We start from the raw sequence: 19,788 nt of genomic DNA, 5'->3' as shown, positions 1-19,788 counted from the left end.
TCACCGTTAAATATGACTCCTCACGGGCAGAGTCCAGACCGGTCCACGCATTCAGCTGAAGCATTAGTCTAATTCACGAGGCACAGAATGCCACCAAAGAACGCCTTGTGAGCCCAAAAGCCCACGCTTAGTGGCGCATGAGTGTTATTTTTGTAACAGTCGCCTTCGCTATGGTTACTCTAAATAATTGTCAGCCGCCTCACGCACACTTATGCTTAACCTCTCGAGCCGAAGAGCTGCCGGCGCAAATGTGAGATCGATAGCAGAAGGGTATCAATTGCTCTATGAATTCTTTCCATCCCATTCTCATGCTACACAAGAAATTCACAGCTGCAAACATCCCAGCTGCCTTAGGTGGCTAGCGCTTGCAAGCATGCGCCAAAAACTGAATCCCCAAACCTCGAAGTTCATCAAATTTCGCGGTCAAATTTTCCGCAAACACTTGGGTAGCCTGGCCGATCTCCAGACATGATTATGCTCGAGGCTGAGGCTCCCCGAGCAGCATAGATATCGGGATCATTCCTGTCGAACGGTCTTCTTGGCCTGCTGCGCTGCTGCATGTTACGATTGATCCTGTTCAGCTCGGTCATGTTGTTCTGGGATTCGTGTAACAACGCTCTGCTGTATTTCATCGGGTTTGTCTCGTTTGTTCTGTAATGATTTGGTAATGTAGTTTGGCGTTTCTTCCGTGTCAGGGAGACGTTGGCGTGATCCGGGGGGCAGATCTCTTGTTCTTACTGGGGTTGTGCTCTCGTGACCCGGGGGGGTCTCCTCATCCGAATCATCCACAGTGAGATCAATCACTTCAGTCAGTGAATCTCCATGATTCTTCGGTCCATTTACTGCCTTAAATCCTCGTAGTCTCGCAGACTGTCGAAGAACCCCCTTCGCGATCAAAAGTTCTCGGACATCACGCGCAAAATGGCACGAGACACCAACCACCCAGAACAACTCACCATGCTCGTTCTTTTCTGTCTCCAACTTATAGTACATGTTTCCGTATTCACTGGTCAACGCGTCGTAGAGCCTGCTGAGAGAGGTGATCTCTCTACAAGGTATGCGTGTGCGGAAGTCTGACATTTTCGGCTTACAGTTGCGGAACGTGTGCCATGCTTGAGTCCAGTGACCGGGCCTGAGGACGTTATATAGGGGATCATTGTCAGTGATTTGCTTCTCATAAACATGTAAATCTGTGATCAACAGCCAAATGCAGCTTCGGAGTTAATGATTGTGTTCTCCCGATTTGGTCATAATTGAATACATTCACTGGCTGGCTGGGCATCTGTCACTGCCTTTGAGCAAGCAGGCCCATCATGTTGTTCCCTTTGGAAATATTAGAATCTTTTCATAAACCACTCAATTTATGCCAGCCTTTGTAAAATGAGTCGAAGTCTTTAGCAGTTTTAATTGGACGGGCCATTTCTTCCGACCTCAGAGCCCTTTTATACAGTAAAGAAAAAGTCCTGAGATCAGTCTTTCAATGCCAGCTTTAGCCCTACGAGAATTTCCACTACTACCTGTTTCCTCTAAACTCCTCTTCTTGGTCTATTGTCGCAGCTTCAAATTAAGCCTTTTAGCCCTAAACTCTGACATCTGAACCAAGCTCTGCGCAAGTGCACTATGCGTTTCTGAAAACCATTGCGTCATTCCTTGCTCCACGTCTCGAAGACGCCGAATGAGGGCATACTGGAAATTACAATACCAAGCTATATATAGCCCATCAGAGTGAGGAAAGACAGCGGAACGGCTTACAGTAAAAATCGCTGATCTTCCACCAACGGCCGTCCGCTGTATTTCCTCACCCCCTAGATAGCCTTTTGCTCTTATGAGCCCGTTAAAGGTAGATATGGGTTCAGTTGAGGCGATTGGTCCATGAACCTCTAGGGGTAGGCTAATGGATAAGTCGGCCGTTAGACACTGTGAGTGGAATGCTGGGCATTCTTCAAGAAACGCCACCCACGAGCCGAGAGCCTTCCTATAATTGAACATCAAGAATCAACTGTTACTTATGCACCTACAGCAAATATCCCCACAGCGATAGCAAGACTGGCAAGACTCGCCATTGCTGTCTCATTGAATAGAGAAGTGCCTAAAGCCCTGGGTTCCAACAATCCAATTGACCATTGGCGGGGTGATGCGCTAACGTCTGTAACCATCTCCATCGATCACCAATCTAAGACACGGAAACCCGGTATAAATCCCTCTTCTAACTTCTAACGGCCTGGGCATTTAAGGTTCCACAAGAATCTACAGCGGCTGAACGGCTCTTAAGCTACCGGATTCGATGTAGTGGAGTCTAGACCACAGATATCACCCAAGGTAATGCAGGGATAATGTGATTACTTCCTTGCAGAATCTCGCAGTTCACACAAAGAGTCCCTGATCCAGGTTAATCGCCAGGCCGGATTTTGGTGCCGACTATTGGCAAACTGCATTCCAAACAATCATCGATATGAACTTGAAATGTTCAGTGCTCTCAGCCTGATGCAGAAGAAGTTATCTGCATATATAAAATGTCTCAAAGCACGTTCCTGCATGCCTACCAGTTGCTGCAATTTTCAATTTGGACAGGCAACGTGTTTGTAATAGCACTTTAAAGTCCGGAGGATTTCCAACTGTCGTCCCGCAGCTTCTATCCTAGCTCTCCATCGCACTCACTCTTATATCAATTTCTCCATTCGTTTCTAGTCACTCTTTCATCATGCGTCTTTCGTCTGGCCTCCTCGTGGCTTGTGCTACGGGTGTCTTGGGTCAGTTCCAGCAAATCCACCATTTTAAGAGGTTCACCAACTCCAGCACCTCTGCTATTGAGTCGCAGACGCCCACCTCTTCTGTTGCGACTACTTCCTCCGTCGAGGCCACCACCACGAGCGCTGCTCCAACTAGCGTAGCGTCCGTTGAGCTCAATCTCAAAGACTTCGTCTTGGGCCAGGGTGCTTCTTTTTACCCACCACCTGATGGTGATACCATGTCAGTTTCACAGTCTGTCGCGATGTTGTAAACCCTCCTGACATTAGCTACTTGAATATAGTCTCATGGCTCCCGAACCCTATGATGGTTCTTCGCTTGACCGTCGCCATTTCATTAGAGCCCTTCCCTTTACACCACCAAACATCTCCATTACCTATGTCAAATTCACAGTACCTTCTACGATTAGATACGGTCCGCTTGTCCTGACTACCAGTAATTACTTGCCTTGTTTTGGCTTTCAACAATGTATGGCACTAATTAACAGCGGCAACGACGGCAGCGGCAACAGCAAGCGGGACGTGCCTTGTGTTTATCGAGTTCTCGTCGATGGCGAGGTTGTACTTCAGCAACCAATAACCGGAACAGGCTCTCTTGACCTCTCTACTAATCCATTTCCCCTGAAATCTGATTACAAGATCACATTCGAACAGGGTTGTGGTGGCACGTTTATCCCTGTTATCCTCAAAGGAGTCAGCGTCGTAGAAGCGCCCGGCAAAACCTCAACTCCTATCTCTTCGATAGTCATTGCAACCGGTAATTCTGCGGAACCTGGTACTGCCACAACTGAGGGTGCCATCGAGACCACAGGAGCTTTCGTCACCACCAACTCTGAGGGCGAGACAGTCACCCTCACTGAATCTACTGGCACTACATCTTCTGGCGCTGCTGGCTTCACCACCAATTCTGAAGGAGAGACGGTTTTCCCTACAGAGACTGTTTCCACCAACTCCGAGGGCGCTACCACCAACTCCAATGGTGAGACTGTCTTCCCTACAACTACTACCCGCGCCGCCTCTTCTTCTTCTGCCACCTCTGTTCCAGGCTTTCCCGGTAGTGTTCTTGACTTCACTCTCTTCGGATGTGTTGGTTCTACTGCTGGTTTCCCTACGTTCACTTCTGTCGAGACTAGCGAGCGGATGGATCTCGACCTCTGCGGCGGGCTGTGTGCTGGACGTGCTTACTTTGGCGTCTATGATACCACCTGCTACTGTGGTGATGAGCTTGGCGTCGATGCTAGCCGAGTCAACCTTGACGAGTGCGACATTGAATGCCCCGGAGATGACAGCCAGTTCTGCGGTGGTGACTCCTCCGCCAGGAGGCTTCGTACTCGTCAGAACGTCCCCAGCAACCGACTTCTCACAGTATATGCTGCTCCTCGGGATGTTGTAGTCACCAGTTCTGTAACTCAAACAGTGACTGAGGAGCAGACTGTCGTTACGACGTTCACCACTACCGTCACTGGAGCTTCCACCACAGCCGTTGAGGTCATCACTACTGCTCTGGTCTGCGTCAATGGCCAATGCTTCCCTGGCTCTTCTACTGTCTACATTTTCGTTGAGATCAACGGCAGCGACTGTGATGGCCAGTGGGTCTTCATTTCTGTGTCTTGCCCTGGTGGCCACAAATACATTCCCCAGTATTGCTCAGGAGGCAACTGTGCCAACCTTCAGGTGTATAAGCCCCAGCAGTGCCATGACTGGTATAACTACGACTCATTCTTTGTTGCTTCTGACTGTGCTGCATGTTCTAAAGGCATTCAATATCTACCTTGGCAGAACTCATGGGGTACACCAGATAAGTGCAACAATCAAGTTCCTACTTGCTCTGGAGGCAGCTGCCCTACCAACAACCAGGGCATTGCTCCTCATGGTGGCAGCTGGAGCAGCTCGAACTCGACCAGCCCCCATGGAGGTTCTAATGGTGGCTCAAACGGAGGTTCTGGTGGCTCGGGCGGCTCTGGTAGTCCCGGCGGTTCCGGTTCTGGTGGTTCTGGTGGCTCCAGCTCCGGCTCAAGCTCAGGCTCCAATGGTGGTTCTGGCGGTTCCGGAGGTTCCAGCTCCGGCTCAAGCTCCGGCTCCAATGGTGGTTCCAACGGCGGCTCCCATGGAGGCTCTGGAGGTTCCAGCTCTGACTCAAGCTCAAGCTCCAATGGTGGTTCCAGTGCCCCCGGCTCTGAAGGTGCTTACCCTAGCACTATCACTGTTAGTGGTGCTAGCAAGCAAGTGATGGATATGCTGGCTTTCCTTGCTGTATTTATTGCTTTGTTTTAAGCAGATTATATTATTGAGGATTTGTGAATGAGGATTGGTTTTCTCTTAAAGCTCTAATATATTAATAATACTTATAATTCAATATCCATATTCAATGAAAATGTAAGAACGGCCGTAGTCGTTTATCGCGCGTACTCGTGGCACGTTGGCGGCACGGTGTTGTAATCCGGCGAAGTATCCTGGATGGGTAGCAGGTAGCAATGCACCTCAAGGTATCTAGATCAAGTCGTTGAACATCGCGCCATCGGTGTAAACTTCGTGCATCCACAAATCACTTGCTTCATGAAGCGCGAAGAGCCCGTCGAAGAGAGGTTGGGGGGTATTGACGTAAGCAACGATATGAGACATAACGTGACGAAGTAAGTTGTTGCTGAAGTATTTCTGGCAATAACTATGCTTGAAAAATAATAGAAGCTCTTTGATGTCGATTGCTAGCAATGTTTGCTTGAAGGAAAAGAGAAGTTCTGTCTAACCACCTCAACAGGAGACTCAAACAACAGCATTGTGGAAGACAGCGACGATTTTGGAAGGGCAAGTGAAACATCGACAGCAAATGAGACAGCCGCCGAGCATGCCTTACCTTTCTCTAGAGCAGCATCAGGTCCCTCTATGCAGTTGAAAGATCGAGGGAAGTTTCGGAGTCGGGGCAGACCAAACTGATACGGTCTACCACCAACGACGATGGCCAGAACATGTGGAAAGCTTCATCTCAGCCAAAATGAGTGAAGGCCAGTGCATAAGCATATAAAATGATTACAAATACAAATCAAACGATTCGACTGAAAATGTAGTCTAGACTTGTTCTACAATACAGAAATTAGGCATAACTTTGACTAAGGTATAGCTGTGGACATGTTTGACATAGAATTCGAATGATAGACAGCACATCATATAAAGATTCACCTGAAAGAATCAGTTTGCTGTCGGCCACTCGTTATATAAATTAGTGGCGAAAGTTAGAACTGCCTTTATAAGATGCATGGAGCTTCCATAATCTCACAAAACCTGCTCAGAGCTGCATATGAAATGACATTTCTGGAAATATAGATGTATTCGTATATGGGTATAATAATTAAGAAACAATGTTAATGAGAGACGATTATCATCTCTTCATCGCGTATGTATAATTGGACTCCTCAACCTCTTGAACAACGTCATTCCGCACATAAATCCCGGCCATATCCTGCTCCCGTGAATGGAGCGACTCAGTAGTTCGACTTGAGATGAAAGTCCGAGGTCCCCCCTTTCCATCAATCATCTCAAACTCTCCAGGGATTCCTTGTTCAGGGTCAGCCAGTTGATGAGTTGAGCTTGTTTCGTCTTCTTCTTTGTCCTTGTTGGTACGGTTGATAGTAGTGAGACGAATACCGTGGGTGGTGCGGCTGATGGGGTGGCTGCTTCCAGCAGAGCTGAGGAATCTCTTGGGAAGAATCTTGGTAAAGATTGGACGGAGAAGAGGGAAGCATCCGGAGACAATGGCGACGTTGATCTCGACGCCTCCCCACATGTCGTTTGTGGCGACGTCGCGGGGCATTTGTCTCGATGCAGGATCATATCGGAGGGCTGTGACGATGACAAAGACGGATGCAAGACAGACACTTTCTTTGTTAGTATGATACTGTGATATGACGACAAAAGACTTACATGAAACCGAGGGCAAACAGTGCAGTGATAGCAATCTTTTGTCCCAGGCGAAGTCGCAACTTAAACACTTCAATCACTGGCAGCGCCAAGATCACAACATCCAGAATAAAGTGAGTAAGGCATGTCGCGAAGAAGAACTGTGAGTCGTTGATCTTGCAGACAGCGTTCTCGATTGACTTGTCCCAATAGGCTTGAACTGGTATGCAATGAAAGATGACCATGAATGTACGGAGGATAAGCCAAGCGCCGCTGATGCCGAGCATAACCTGGATCGGGATTCGAATAGCTGATTGCTTGAAGATGCGCCAGTAGAAGAGAAGAATAGACAGCTTTGAGAGACCGATTGAGTATGAGTAGGTGAGGGAGATGAGGAACTGCATCAGTCGTGCGTGGAGGTTGATCTCTTCGTATCGTTCATCGCTGACGGAGTCGGGGATAGTTGTGCCAAGGTACCATGTCAAGGCCCCTACATCAGTCAGCGACCATTCACATCATCAAAGCAAAGGGTAGTCGTACAGTATATCATCACAACATTGTATCCAATGCCAACAACCTACACCGTGTAAGCAACAACTCTTCAAAGGCTTCACAAGCAAGACTTACAAAGGCACCGACACACAAGTAGTCATCATACCACCAGGGAACCTTTGTTATGCGCCTCGCAAAGACACGTGCAATCAGCGCCAGCAAGGCCGACACCCACGTGATGACCATGGCACTGATGATATCCGACTTGAGGCTCATGACGGGCTATGATCCTGCGGCTCCCGCAGGCTTGTCAAAACTCAAAGAGAACTTTGGACGAACTTTTGTTTTAGTCAAGTTAAGAAAAGCAACGCAAGGTGCAGGAGCACACACACACGCCAGGCACGGATGTCCGTGGGAGTGATCTGCATTTGAAGGATGTCCCTCCCACATAGTCCCTTGCGAGTGAGGCATCCTTGACGCTCATATGGATGGTTCTAATCCAGGGTGAGAAAGGCGTTGGCTGAGGCTCTGGGGTAAAAGGGGACGAGGCTTGGCTTCCAGAACAAACTGACTCGTTGGCGACACCATCTGCTTTCTCGGCGGGTATGCTAACCGGAGTGCCATTGTGTGACTGGACCAAGTCTAGCGTTGGGAGCTACAGTACAGTGGACCGGCGGAAATCGTCCGGGGGAGATGTTGGCAGGGCTGATGATCTCTGGGTCCCTGAGTGATTTTGTCAGTTTAGGGAGTATTCCCCTTGGCGATCATCAATGACGTGACGTTGGTTGAGCAGAGCAGAATGGTAAACGAATGAGAGTCGACAATTGATTGTCGGTTATGTACTCGGCCCTTTAGAACATGACTGGTTGATTAAATCACTGCAGACCTTCCAGAACCAGAAAAATGGCGTCGATAGCTGTCGCATTGATCAACAGCTTCATAATCAGCGTCTCACTGACCTTTTCAGCAGGTGGGATAACGACGCCGTTGATTGCCCATACGAGGATTATTCTAGAAGAGGAAGCTCTGTAGAGTGAAAAATCACTCGCCCGCCCTTGGAGAACAAGATGGCCTCAGCTTCACACTGCTTCGCCAGTGATGGACAGGGGCATCTTCTACCAACCCGGCCCGTAAGCTCGGTCCCGATTTTTCGGTTGTTCTAGCAGAAACTCTGTTAGATTTGATCCGACACGCTGAAACAGCATCTCACCTATCATCATCGCCTTCACCACGCCCTATCATCCATCGTGGCGCCACGTCTGCTTGTAGTGCGTCAATATTTAGCACGCTTGGGCCAGTGGCTGATCCCTGGGCTTTAACCACCTACTGCTTTTGGAGTTAGGGCGTTCCCCGGACCAACAGCCTCTGTCTTATCTCTTTTGTGATCTTGACCGTTTTCTGTTGTAATGTCATGATTTATTTCCGGCTAACGCACACCATCGCTCTCGCTCTCTCCGCGGTATGGCACTATACTCACGACTATTGAGACTCTGGTTTGCATTCCAGCCCTGTAGGGAATCTGGCTAATCATAATGATTGACCTTGCATGACAACGTTGCAGTCGCTTCGAGCTGGGCATGCCACGTTTACTCCGTAGCTTGTAGCATCGTCCACTGTTCTGTATCGCCTGGAGCGCTGAAAGCTGAACCCTGCAGCACGACGAGATTGGGGAACCTGGATGTCGTTCCACTTCCCCTGGACCAAACAGATTCTAGACTCTCGTTTATCGTCCTGTCAAATTTGACCAAAAGATGATCTTCCCAGTTTCTGGAATATTTATGACATGATAGTTTCTCCAATGTATTGGAAATGGGTAAAGCATGCGAGGCGAGGTTACTTGCACATGATAGATTCCAGCGGAGCAGACCACAGATGACAGATTTCAGCGGAGTAAAACCCCAGACCCCAAGAAAGATAACGATGGAGACTTCCACTCGACGGTGGTGGGGTTGATCGGCATGTTCCACTCCACGTCTGCATCCAGAAACTCATCTGTCCAAAATGAAGCCAAGACGATGCTTGATCTACCAGTAAAACCACTCACATTCGTTACTCAGCAGATTACTTGGTGATCAGGGAACCGGTGTTACAAATGGTCAGTATCCTTTCCCTCTTGGTTCTAGAGCGTCTTGTCACCGACGCTTGGACCGTGATAAGGGCGTCGATCCTTATCGCAAGCGCGTCATGAACATTGTCAATCAGACATAATCAGCATCTTTATTGAGCTCCTGTCGGCCCGAACCATATCTGACACATGAGCAATCTCATTCTCTCCATCTTATCGCCCAGTCCCCCTTTGCAAAGCTCGGTTCCACGATCTTTCCCGCCATGACTGCCTCGCAGAGACGCTTCTCGCCTTCGTCGTTGACAGTGAACCCAAAAACAACACCGCGTCGGGCGGCGCACTTTGTCATTTCCCGTTCCTTCGCGCGCCTCTGTCCTTGTTTTCGCTTCTCAAGCATCGCGTCTGTTTCGTGGATTCGTTCTGCTCTGCCTTTTTCGCCGCCGACACTGCCGTTGACTTCGGATACGGATTGTGGTGGACGGATGCGAGTGCCGCTGCGGACTGACATGCGGGCGAGAACGTCGCCGTCGATGTGATTGTCGTCTTTGATGATTTTACCTGAGAGGTCCATGTCTTCTAATGATCGCGGCTCCGATATCGCGTGCGTTTGTTCCATCTCATTCGTTTCCTCCTCGTCGCTGTGATGTGCTTCAATTTCCCCCTCCATTGACGTTCGGTTCGGTCCAAAGACGAGTTCCTCTGCTGCGCTGCAGGGTACCACGATGCGATTGTCGCCTTTGCTGTTCTTCCCTTTCTTATGCTTGCCCCCTTTTGCCTGCTTCCTTCCTTCATCTGCTGCGCTCTCTTCAGCCGTCAACAATTTAACAAAGGCCTTCTCCAGCTCGCGGTCCAGCTTCCCGGGCTTCTGTGTGCGGCATCGGCTCGAGCAGTACTTGGCTGGCGTACTGGTGTTGGCTGTCGCGGTAGTTCGTCTCGTACTAATCACTCGGCCGCATGAGTGACAATATGGAGTCGCTTCGCCTCCGGGTAACAAGTAGAATGGTGCTGGTGTTGCTTGCGATTTACCGGGTCGACTCCAGCTGTCCATCCAACTCATCTTGACGGGCTCCGATGACCTTCGCTGTAGTTGCTCTTGCGTTGAGAAATGTCGGCAATTTCGTCTTAAGGCGTGTAGTGTTATTCTGCGTAGCCTTTGAGCGTGTTCGATGCAACCCATGTCGCCCCAAGCTTTGCCAGGGTCAAAATGCAGTCCGGGTTGAGCGATGGATATCGTGGTGATGATGTCATTGTCGTCATCGAGCGCTGCAAATGGATCCCAGCCCATCAACATCAGTTGGTACTACGACACAGCGAAACAAGCTCCAGCTGTAGTAAAATTGATGTCCCTTGTGCTGGGACATTGCGTTCAAAACAGATAAAATTTGGAGGGAGACCAATTTGAAAAATAATCATCCAATACTGTTCAAGGGTTTTATTTCTGATAATTACAGTTGAGCTGGACAAATGTCCTAGAGTAAGAATATATGAGATATTAGATTAAAGGCCCGTCATGTCCCTCAAGTACAGATGCAAAAGATGAAGTTACAAGATTAAATGCAATACCCTATGCCAAAAGATTTGAAAGATAGCAGAAATTCACCAAGAAACAAAATTGACCGACACTTTACTGAGTAACGAGAAGAGTACTGGCGACACTTGGGACACCCGCCGAGTTCATCACAAACAACATCCAGTATCCAGGCAAAGCAATGCCAGAGTCGCTTGGAACCTGGAACGAATAGCTGTTTCCGCTTCCAGTACTTCTTAGGCTCAAAGGAATACGACGCTGGTCAGTATTAACTGTATGTGTTGAAGTACCATATCGGATCAACGAAGCCTGCTTGATGCTGCTATCTGTCGAGATTGTGATCTTGCCACCAACCTTGACACTTTTGGCTGAGACTTTGGTGATCTTCGGACGGGTCGCCAGCTTTCCGTTAGAGTCGTAGAGATTGTTTGGCGTATAAATCTGAGCGTCGAAATGATTGGTAGTGCAACCGCCACAGAGACCGCCACCACCGTTAAAGACCCTGCCGTCGGGGAGTAATAGGGAAACACTGTGGTAGACTCGGACAATGGAGTTTGGTTGCTGTTTGTAGAAAGTGTCATCGTTGGGGACATAGAGCTCGGGTGTAAGCTGGGGAGTTGAGTCGGCGAAAGGAATGCCACGCTGTTGACCGCCAGTGATGAAAACATTTCCGTCGGGGAGAATGACAGACGTATGAAAGGTTCGGGGGTAATACAAGCCATTACTCGCGAATACTGTCTTGGGTGTGCTTCCGGGCTCGCCGATTGTGATAATGTGAGCGTTGGTTGTGGCATCGGAGTCTTGATAGCTTGGGGAACCGCCAAACGTCAGGATCTTTCCTTTGACTGCATCATACATAACAGCGTTTCCGCACATTGCATCTGGATCATTGCCGCGGCTGGACTGACGTTTGCCGGCTGACTTCGTGTTACCGTTGCCGCTGGTATAATACCAGTTCATGGCAGTGCTAGGTCCAGCTTGGAATACGGAACCCTTCTTCCAGCCGAAGAGCCATCCGTGGTTATCTGAACGATAGAGGCCCTGTTGATCGGCAGTCAACATTGGCTTGACCAAAGCTCCTGATAGTGAGGTCCATGTCTTTGAAGAGGGGTCATAGACTTCGCCGTTTTTCTCGGAAATACCTCCACTCCATGAGCCACCGATAGTGAACACTCGACCATTCGATAGAGTTGCTGATGACTGGTAGCCACGGGCAACCTTCATGTCAGGCCCGGGGATCCAACTATCACTAGAGGAGTCATAAAGACTTGTTTTCTCAGCGTTATTTCCACCAGTGACAACGACCTGGCCATTTCCATCCATGGAGATACCAGGGCAGAACATATCGTGCTTGGTGTTAGTCACAGTGCGTTGAGAAATCACACCCGTAGAAGGATCCCAGGTCGATGTCAAGGTTACACCGCCAGGCGAGCCTCCAAACTCATCATTTTTGTAAGAAGACCAAACAAGGACCTTTCCAGATGTTGGCTCAACTGCAGCAGCCACAGGAACAATAGGAAAGTCAAGTGTCGGGCCCCAGCGTCCAAGGCCGGGTTGAGGGCTGGTATAAGAAGCTGCCTTGAAGACGTTGATCTCCGCGATGCTGGTCCATGCCTGGTCGTTTGCTTCAGTGACAGCGACAAGACGGACGTAACGGGCAGGACGAGTCTCAAAATTAGAGTATTTCTCAGTGTTGTCAGCGAACCATGTTCCTGTTGCGACAGCATCGCCCCAATTCTTCCCGTTTGTGCTCAGAAAGACGTTGTGACGGCCGATCCAGCCGTGGTTGCTACCGTCTTGACGAGGAAGAACAGATAAGCCGTTAACATTCTGAGAAGAGCCCATGTCGATAGTGATAGTATGAGGAGGCTTTGGGTCATTGGTGCCTCCAGCAGCCCAATTAGTGTGCCAGAAGGTGTTGCGGTCACCATCAATGGCCTTGGAGCACTCATCTCCCTCGTGCTGGCTATCACATGTGACTTTCCATTTGTCGCGGTTGATAGCAGTGCCGAGAGGAGCTGAGGCTCTAAGACTCAAGAATTGCAAGGATCCTGCGGGAGTCTCAGACTTGGCTGCCGGTTGGGAGATGGCAACAGCGCTAGCGCCCCCGAGATAAAAAGCAAGTGTCCAAAAGGACTTCATTGTAACGAAAGGAATAGAAAAGAATGATGGTTGTAAGATATGGAGAAGAATGAGAAGTAAACGAACGGAATGAACTGGAAACAGAAGCAAATTGGCGGGAGGATATGATATTATTTATTAATTCCTCTTCTGGTACAAGTTTGTTCTAGCAGGACTAACATCAGACGCACAGCCTTGGATCCATCGCGCCGCAGCCATCACACCTACCGTACTTTCAGCTCACATGGTTTTCAGTTCAGCTAGGCGGATCGAGGCGACCACCTTCAATATCGGGTTAACGAAAAGACCAGTCGTCCAATTGGCCAGCAAAGTTCAAAAGTATACTAAGAAAAGAAAAGGGTCTCCTCGTATTGGCTTACAGGTTACACAGCAGCAGACTGAGGCCCACCTGGGCTTGTTTTGTTTCAGGTCAGGTTAAACTCCGCACAGCGTCTGAGCGCAACCTATTGAGTTAGTCTGTAGGCGAGTGATGAGAGAAAACAAGACTAAAGCTTGACGGGAAGATCGACGGATGGGATTTTGGCTCCACGATGTTTAATTAGTTTCAAGCCACAACGGCCTTTGCCCCTGATTTCGTGCATATCGGCGTTACGTAAGGTCAGACTCTGGGGAAATTTCTACGACAGCATGACACGAGACCGTGAAACATGAACCGCCGATCTGTTAATCGACAATCAAGAGCCGATCTGTTCAGTTTAGCATATAGCTAGCAATATTTGCATGATGTAATTGTTGCTCTTAGCCGTTCGACTATCGATTGTGGCTTCAAAAAGGTCGGTACTTTTTAACACTAAGCTATGAACCTGGAAGCTTGGATGCTGTGATCTCCCTATTTGCTTGGCAGCCGAGGTCGAGTACCGTAAGCAGCAATCAGGCGGGAGTAGTCATGATGGCCTATAGTTAGAGACCACACATATGACGATCCTCTAGAAATGAAGCTTACGATAAGCGCCAGAATGTTTTAAACTGCGGCATCTGCAGCCAAGGGCCTTTTGACATTGTTGTTACTGGTTGCTACTACACTGTAGGCCATTTACATGACCTATGAGGCTGTGACAGTCTATTTAGGGTATGTAAGCCGAGTTGTTTGGTCTGGAAAACTGTGTTCTAGACCCAGCATGTCCTTTTCATTTTTAACCTTGCACTTTGACAACTTGAGTCTCACGATTACTTGAAAAGGAAAGCCCCGATGCTCTACAGAAACAATTCAAGGCTAAACTTCGCATAAGCATGTAAATCCACTCAAGAATCAGTATGGCGATGCAAAGTCAGCAAGAATCTGACAAGAGATTCGCTGTGCCGCTTGGCGTCAGCACTATTTCCATGCTTCAATATTATGTGAGCTTTAAAAACCAACTACTCCCCATTCTTACAGGATCAAGGACTTTCTGCAATTTAATCTATCTGACTTTTATCTATCACTGGTTGTGGCGATGCGCTTCCTTACGGATTCTCGAGGCCTGGGTGACCCAAACTCTGAAGAGGTCCCTCTCCTGGTCATTGGGGCTGGCCTACCTCGCGCTGCCACATCATCAATGCAAGCGGCCTTTGAGAAGCTAGGCTGCGGACCATGCATGCACATGGCAGAGATCCTCCCCCATCCTTCGCGTTTGCGCCTCTTTATCGCCGCGCTGCGCGAGAAGAATCCTGAAGTTCGGCAAAAGATGGTTAAGCAGCTCATTCACGGCCATCGCTCTATTTGCGATCTTCCTGTCGTGTACTTCACACCGGACATGATGGACGCATATCCTGATGCAAAGATTGTGCTCAACCAACGACCTGATCCTGAAGTCTGGGCCAAGAGCGCTGAAGAGAGCTTCTGGTTCTTCTTCAGTCCTTGGTTCTACTGGGTTGGTCTGCTCTGGTCTTCTGATCGGATGTGGTATACACTCAATATGGAGAGCATCAAGTTGGGCAAGGAGAAGTACGGTTCAGCTGAAATCTTCTCGGCGGAAATGTATAACAGGTATAACGAGGAGGTACTAGCTGAGGCGAAGAAGAGGAATCGAGAGGTACTCCAGTTCAAGGCAGAAGATGGATGGGAGCCTCTTTGCAAATTCCTGGGCAAGGATGTTCCGAGTGAGCCTTTTCCGCGATTGAATGAGAAAAAGACATTCCAGATCGTGAAATATGTCTTCATCGCGAAGGGGGTCTTATCGTGGGCAGCCCTATTTGGTATGACGTGGGGGGTTTGGAGAGTCGCATCGTGGTACATGTAGCTACAATCAGTCACCATAACAATTAGTCTATAGAAAGTAAATGGCCATTACAAAAGCAAAAAATGAATCGCTGAATATGCTAACTGGAGGGTTCGAACCTCCGCGGTTTCCCACTGCGGGTTTGGTTTCTGATAAGAACCTAAACACAGCGCCTTAACCACTCGGCCAAGTTAGCGAAGATGATTCGGGTGGATTCTTGGCTAGCGAATGAGCACCAAGACCTGATGCCTCACTGACGATGTAGATGTAGAATCAACCTGCCAAATGCGGATTATATTGGTGAGGAAATATCGAGAAATCATATGAAGCTTATTTTCGTGTTTGTGCGAAAGTTTCATGAAGTGTGAATGCGCAAGGAAAATGTGAAGCGGGCAAACAGTTTGCCGCAAACTGGCGGAGCTTCAGATGATCGGCACAACTCGACAAACATCACAAGGTCAATGCTATAACAATATCTATCGCTCGAACTTCTGTATCCTATCATTGAATCATAATGTCTATCAATCTTGTTCATAGCGGCTCCAACAGGAATCCAAATGTTGTCTCCTCAACCTTAACCATGAGGTCTTCACGAACAGCGGGTCCACAGGCACCTGATCCAACACCAGCGACCTTACTATCCAGCCTAATAAACACCGCATCATCTTCTGTCAAATCAGGAGGATGTCTAGCCTCGTGGATAGTCGTATCCCTGTGGTGCGACGCCAAGAAACTGAAATTCTTTCCATCCAAACGTGTCGCACATAGTCCAATGCTTGGCGACTTGGAGTCTCGAACTGATACCCATCGTGTATCCTCTCTGTTACCATTCTCTTGGGGAACATCGTAAGGAGTCTGGAGCTCAGACACAGACTCGACGTTCCAAATTCCGACACGTTGGGAATCCTTCTTGTCGGGATAGCTTTCTCCAGGTCCGCGGCCGAGCCACTTGACATGCTCGAGGGTCTTGCTACCATAGAGGTTGAGACCAATTCTTGGAACATGCTCAGGGAAGGATCCTGTTGGCGATAGACGCTTGACATTAACACTGAGGGCTCCGGTGAGATACACCGTGTACTCAATCTCACAGTCCCATCCCCAGAACAGAACTGGAGGAGTGATAAAGGTATGTGACTTCACAACCACCTTGTCTGAGCTAGAGGTATCAACCGAGAAAGAACGAAGTTGAGACTGTAGTTGCTCAACACCAAATCTCTCCCAGTAAGGAACGGCTCCAGGGACGTCGTTGTCGGTCTTGGGGCGCCAGAATGAAGGGAGGATTGCAGCTTGGGTCTTGGGGTCGAAGGTAAGGAGAGTCACGTTGTTTGAAACCCAGCTCTTCAGAACACCGTAGGCGCGGTCAAAGACGAACTCAAAGTTCTTGCCAACGACTGACACAGTAGAGCCCTTCTCAGTTACCGACAGTTTAGAAGTGAGAGTGTTGCTCGCGGCGAGAGCAGCCTTAGCATCAGTCTGAGGAGCCTGGAGCTGTTGCTGATACCAAGCGATCTCGTGACCAGCAGGCGCCCAAGCTGTCGAGTGCTTGAGTGATAGTGTCACTGTAAGGTAGACCTCATTGTCCTTGTTGTATCGCTTGGCGTCGACTGGAAGAGATACAGAACGAGACTCGCCAGCTGGAACCTCAGGGATATCGAATGACCCGGAGTGAATCAGTGTTGACCTGTTACATTATTAGCGTCTCCCATCTTACTTGGATGGAAATAGACTCACTCTTGACCAAATTGCTCCACCTTGTAGGATGCCGTCAAGTGGTCTAGACCAGCAAAGTCATGCCAGTTCTCAATCTTCAGCTCTCCATCCTTGAAAGAGAAACCAGCAGGTTGAATAACCTTCTTGAATTCTGTCAGTCCAGGGGTAGGCTCATGCTGACTGTTCAGAAGACCATCCATGACAAAGGTTCCATCATTGGGTGTATCTCCAAAGTCACCGCCGTAAGCGTAGTATCCTGCTCCCTCGTGGTCATCCTTCCACAGACCGTGGTTTGCCCACTCCCAGATGAAGCCACCTTGGAGACGAGGATAGTCGCGGAAAGCTTGCTCGTAGTCCTCCAGCCAACCGGGTCCGTTACCCATGGCATGTCCATACTCGCAGAGAACAATGGGCTTCTCGTACTTGCCGTCCTTGACACCTTCTTCCTCGGCGTACTTGATCAAGCGGTCAACCGTGGGATACATATAACTATACATATGTGTTGTTTCGGCCTCCATATCTCCCTCGTAGTGAATAAGTCGCGAAGGATCAGCTTCAGTAGCATACTTGAACATCTCTCTGTGGTTATCACCATAGAATGCCTCGTTACCGAAACTCCACATGATAACACTCGCGTGATTCTTGTCTCGGTTAAGAACAGCCCGGATGCGGTCAAGGTAGGCATCCTTCCACTTAGGGTTGTTGGAGGTGAACTCGGCAGCCTTTCCGAAAGCAAGCTTCTTTCGCTCGCCGTAGTCCATTGACTCGGGAATGTCGAGAGGTCGAGCAACAGCATCATAGAAGCCGTGGCACTCGAGATCGGCCTCGGCCATGACCCAGAGACCATACTCATCACAGAGATCAAGAACGCGAGGGTCATGAGGCTGGTGAGCGCATCGAAGAGCGTTGATGTTGTGCTTCTTCATAATGAGAAGATCGCGCTTGGCGAATTCTAGAGGAACGGAGCGGCCGAGAAGAGGGTGATGCTCGTGACGGTTGACACCTCGGAGACGAATACGTTTGCCGTTGACCTTCATTAGGCCATCCTTCAGCTCGACCGTTCTGAAACCAATGCGTTGCTGGACTTTGTGAAGGACAGTCTGCTTATCTTCAGACTTGAGTGTCATCTCTGCCAAATACAGGTATGGTGTCTCTGCTGTCCATTTCTTGGGATCCTCGACATCAAGACTGAGAGTAGCTTTTGACTGTCCATCGAAAGAGGTCTCAGTAGACCCAATGACAGCGCCTCCGTTCTTTGCAAGCTCAGAGACTATCAGCTCAACAATGGCGCCCTTTTGAGCAGAGACATCGACGGATGCGTTTAGCTTTGCGTTTTTGTAGTCAGCGTCAAGGTGTGGCGTGAGGAAGAAATCATCGATTCTGGCAGCTGGGAAGGAAATGAGATACACATCTCGGAAGATGCCTGCAAGGATTAGCCATGGGTCAACTCGGGGGTTTAGGCGCTACTAACCTGAAAGCCACCATTGGTCCTGATCTTCGATGTACGTCGCATCAGACCATTGATAAACCCTCACAAAGAGCTCATTCGGGCCTTCTCGGTGGACAAATGATGAAACGTCAAATTCAGAAGGATTTCTTGAACCTTGAGCGTATCCGATCAGGGTACCGTTCACCCAGATATGATAAGCGCTATCAACACCATCAAAACGCAATCTCAGTTGAGAATCCGCAGCCCAACCCGTCGGGATATGGAATTCTCGGCGATAAGTTCCCGTAGGGTTCTCGGTAGGAACATATGGCGGGCAGACAGGAATCGGGTATTGAACATTGGTGTACCAGGGCTTTCCGTGGCCTTGAAGCTGCCAATGGCCAGGGACTTGGATTTGACCATAAGCGACATCTTTTGCGCCAGGCTCAGGTGCTTCCAGTACTGTGCCAGCGAGAGAAAAGTCCCATGTTCCGTTCAGCGAGATTGAAGTATCAGGGATATGATACGAACGGGTGGGGAGAGTGTTTCTCCTAAAGACAGCCTCGTTGATGTAGTCCGGGCGGGACGGATCTTCTTGGAGAGAAATGCCCTTTGGCTCGTGCTGAATGCTGTCTCCCATTTTGGCGATGAAAGAAGGATGATTCAAAAGAATTGAAAGACCAAGTCTCAGGAATGATTGGACTTTTATCTTGTAATTCTTCCTCCGCGATAGCACAGCCCCCGCATCGTGATACAACTTGGTCCCTACTCAACACGTGCTTCGGATTGACTCTCGGGGAAGAGAGGACTCCACTAGAATCCATGATAGGTGCGGGTACGTGGCTCGATTGGTGTTGATCTTGTCTTGTTTGGTGGAACAGCCTGAATGCACCGGAGCGTATTAGGATTAGAGGGTAGCAGCCCGGGGATGTCGGAGCCGGAGCGGGGCAAGACTTCGAGGGCTTGGCTGACTACCCGACAGCGGAACAAACTGAGAAATTTGTTACGAGCCACCTGCGTCCGATGTCATGGGAGTAGTCGTGGGATGGAACAGTATTTGCAGTAGGCTGTAGTTGGGAAACGTAGAAACGAGATGTGTTTGAGTAGCAGACAAGAGTAATGAGATCTGTTTCAAGTTGGCACCAGATTGGTAGAAATCAAAATGCCGGCCATGCCCGTTAAAGCATTGGGACATCTTAGCGAATTATGTGCATGAAGAGACAGACTTTTGAGTGACAAAGTGCGTTACTTCCTAAAATCATGTTATTCCATTGGTTATGCCACCGAGCCTCTCTACTTCTCTCGGCATGGTCAAGGGCCCTCTAGACTGGCAAACTAGAGAACATGTCTGCATATCAAAATCTATTATTAGGAAGCCAGGCAATCTTCTAGCCCCCTAAGTCATCATCTAGAGGCTCGGTCCACTATTAGGGCTGAAGTCTCCTTGGCATTGGTGTCAGATATCTGGTCAATCTTCTGTTGAAGTGTATTGTTGAATATTCCCCTAGCACAATAACTGTTTTCATTATCAACAGTCTTATGCTGCCAAAGCTGTATTGGAACCTCAGCAGAATTGCCTGATA

The 19,788-nt window shown here is 48.9% G+C and overlaps 7 protein-coding genes and 1 non-coding gene across 8 annotated transcripts; 2 read left to right on the top strand and 6 right to left on the bottom strand.

The window, feature by feature from the left end:
• Positions 1-269: 269 nt before the first annotated feature.
• On the bottom strand, positions 270-1,080 carry FVEG_16354 (hypothetical protein; the record flags this gene model as incomplete). The annotated part of the gene is made up of 1 exon (XM_018905601.1): positions 270-1,080. One exon carries the CDS (start codon positions 1,078-1,080, stop codon positions 562-564), a length of 519 nt encoding a protein of 172 aa, XP_018755093.1. The 3' UTR covers positions 270-561.
• Positions 1,081-2,525: 1,445 nt separating this feature from the next.
• Positions 2,526-5,111, top strand: FVEG_08552 (hypothetical protein). Its single transcript, XM_018897441.1, has 2 exons — positions 2,526-2,970; positions 3,032-5,111. The coding sequence occupies exons 1-2, from the start codon at positions 2,702-2,704 to the stop codon at positions 5,019-5,021; spliced, it is 2,259 nt and encodes a 752-aa protein (XP_018755094.1). The 5' UTR covers positions 2,526-2,701; the 3' UTR covers positions 5,022-5,111.
• A 1,012-nt stretch (positions 5,112-6,123) lies between these two features.
• Positions 6,124-7,409, bottom strand: FVEG_08553 (hypothetical protein; the record flags this gene model as incomplete). Its single annotated transcript, XM_018897442.1, has 4 exons — positions 6,124-6,619; positions 6,666-7,131; positions 7,182-7,218; positions 7,269-7,409. 4 exons carry the CDS (start codon positions 7,407-7,409, stop codon positions 6,124-6,126), a joined length of 1,140 nt encoding a protein of 379 aa, XP_018755095.1.
• A 1,922-nt stretch (positions 7,410-9,331) lies between these two features.
• On the bottom strand, positions 9,332-10,381 carry FVEG_08554 (hypothetical protein). The gene has a single exon (XM_018897443.1). The coding sequence runs from the start codon at positions 10,373-10,375 to the stop codon at positions 9,398-9,400; it is 978 nt and encodes a 325-aa protein (XP_018755096.1). The 5' UTR covers positions 10,376-10,381; the 3' UTR covers positions 9,332-9,397.
• Positions 10,382-10,682: 301 nt separating this feature from the next.
• On the bottom strand, positions 10,683-12,868 carry FVEG_08555 (galactose oxidase; the record flags this gene model as incomplete). Its single annotated transcript, XM_018897444.1, has 1 exon — positions 10,683-12,868. The coding sequence occupies one exon, from the start codon at positions 12,866-12,868 to the stop codon at positions 10,823-10,825; it is 2,046 nt and encodes a 681-aa protein (XP_018755097.1). The 3' UTR covers positions 10,683-10,822.
• Positions 12,869-14,301: 1,433 nt separating this feature from the next.
• Positions 14,302-15,087, top strand: FVEG_08556 (hypothetical protein; the record flags this gene model as incomplete). Its single annotated transcript, XM_018897445.1, has 1 exon — positions 14,302-15,087. One exon carries the CDS (start codon positions 14,302-14,304, stop codon positions 15,085-15,087), a length of 786 nt encoding a protein of 261 aa, XP_018755098.1.
• Positions 15,088-15,164: 77 nt separating this feature from the next.
• On the bottom strand, positions 15,165-15,262 carry FVEG_16355. Its single transcript has one exon. It is a non-coding gene; the product is annotated as a tRNA-Leu (tRNA).
• Positions 15,263-15,401: 139 nt separating this feature from the next.
• FVEG_08557 (beta-galactosidase) lies at positions 15,402-18,981 on the bottom strand. Its single transcript, XM_018897446.1, has 3 exons — positions 18,248-18,981; positions 16,798-18,199; positions 15,402-16,747 (listed from the first exon to the last, which is right to left on the bottom strand). Exons 1-3 carry the CDS (start codon positions 18,843-18,845, stop codon positions 15,598-15,600), a joined length of 3,150 nt encoding a protein of 1,049 aa, XP_018755099.1. The 5' UTR covers positions 18,846-18,981; the 3' UTR covers positions 15,402-15,597.
• Positions 18,982-19,788: the final 807 nt, after the last annotated feature.

The sequence above is a fragment of the Fusarium verticillioides genome, chromosome 10, assembly GCF_000149555.1.
Source record: "Fusarium verticillioides 7600 chromosome 10, whole genome shotgun sequence".
NCBI classification, from domain to species: Eukaryota; Fungi; Ascomycota; class Sordariomycetes; order Hypocreales; family Nectriaceae; genus Fusarium; species Fusarium verticillioides.
Note: the sequence above shows the minus strand (reverse complement) of the source record. Positions and strands in the feature narration are given on the sequence as shown.

Excerpts from the sequence above, each read along its gene's own strand:
- FVEG_08557 (XM_018897446.1), bottom strand. The coding sequence starts at position 18,845 with ATGGGAGACAGCATTCAGCACGAGCCAAAGGGCATTTCTCTCCAAGAA. Across the intron at positions 18,200-18,247 it reads GGACCAATGGTGGCTTTCAG|GCATCTTCCGAGATGTGTAT; the intron begins GTTAGTAGCGCC and ends TAATCCTTGCAG. Across the intron at positions 16,748-16,797 it reads GTGGAGCAATTTGGTCAAGA|GTCAACACTGATTCACTCCG; the intron begins GTGAGTCTATTT and ends ATAATGTAACAG.
- FVEG_08552 (XM_018897441.1), top strand. The coding sequence starts at position 2,702 with ATGCGTCTTTCGTCTGGCCTCCTCGTGGCTTGTGCTACGGGTGTCTTG. Across the intron at positions 2,971-3,031 it reads CCACCTGATGGTGATACCAT|TCTCATGGCTCCCGAACCCT; the intron begins GTCAGTTTCACA and ends ACTTGAATATAG.
- FVEG_08554 (XM_018897443.1), bottom strand. The coding sequence starts at position 10,375 with ATGGGTTGCATCGAACACGCTCAAAGGCTACGCAGAATAACACTACAC.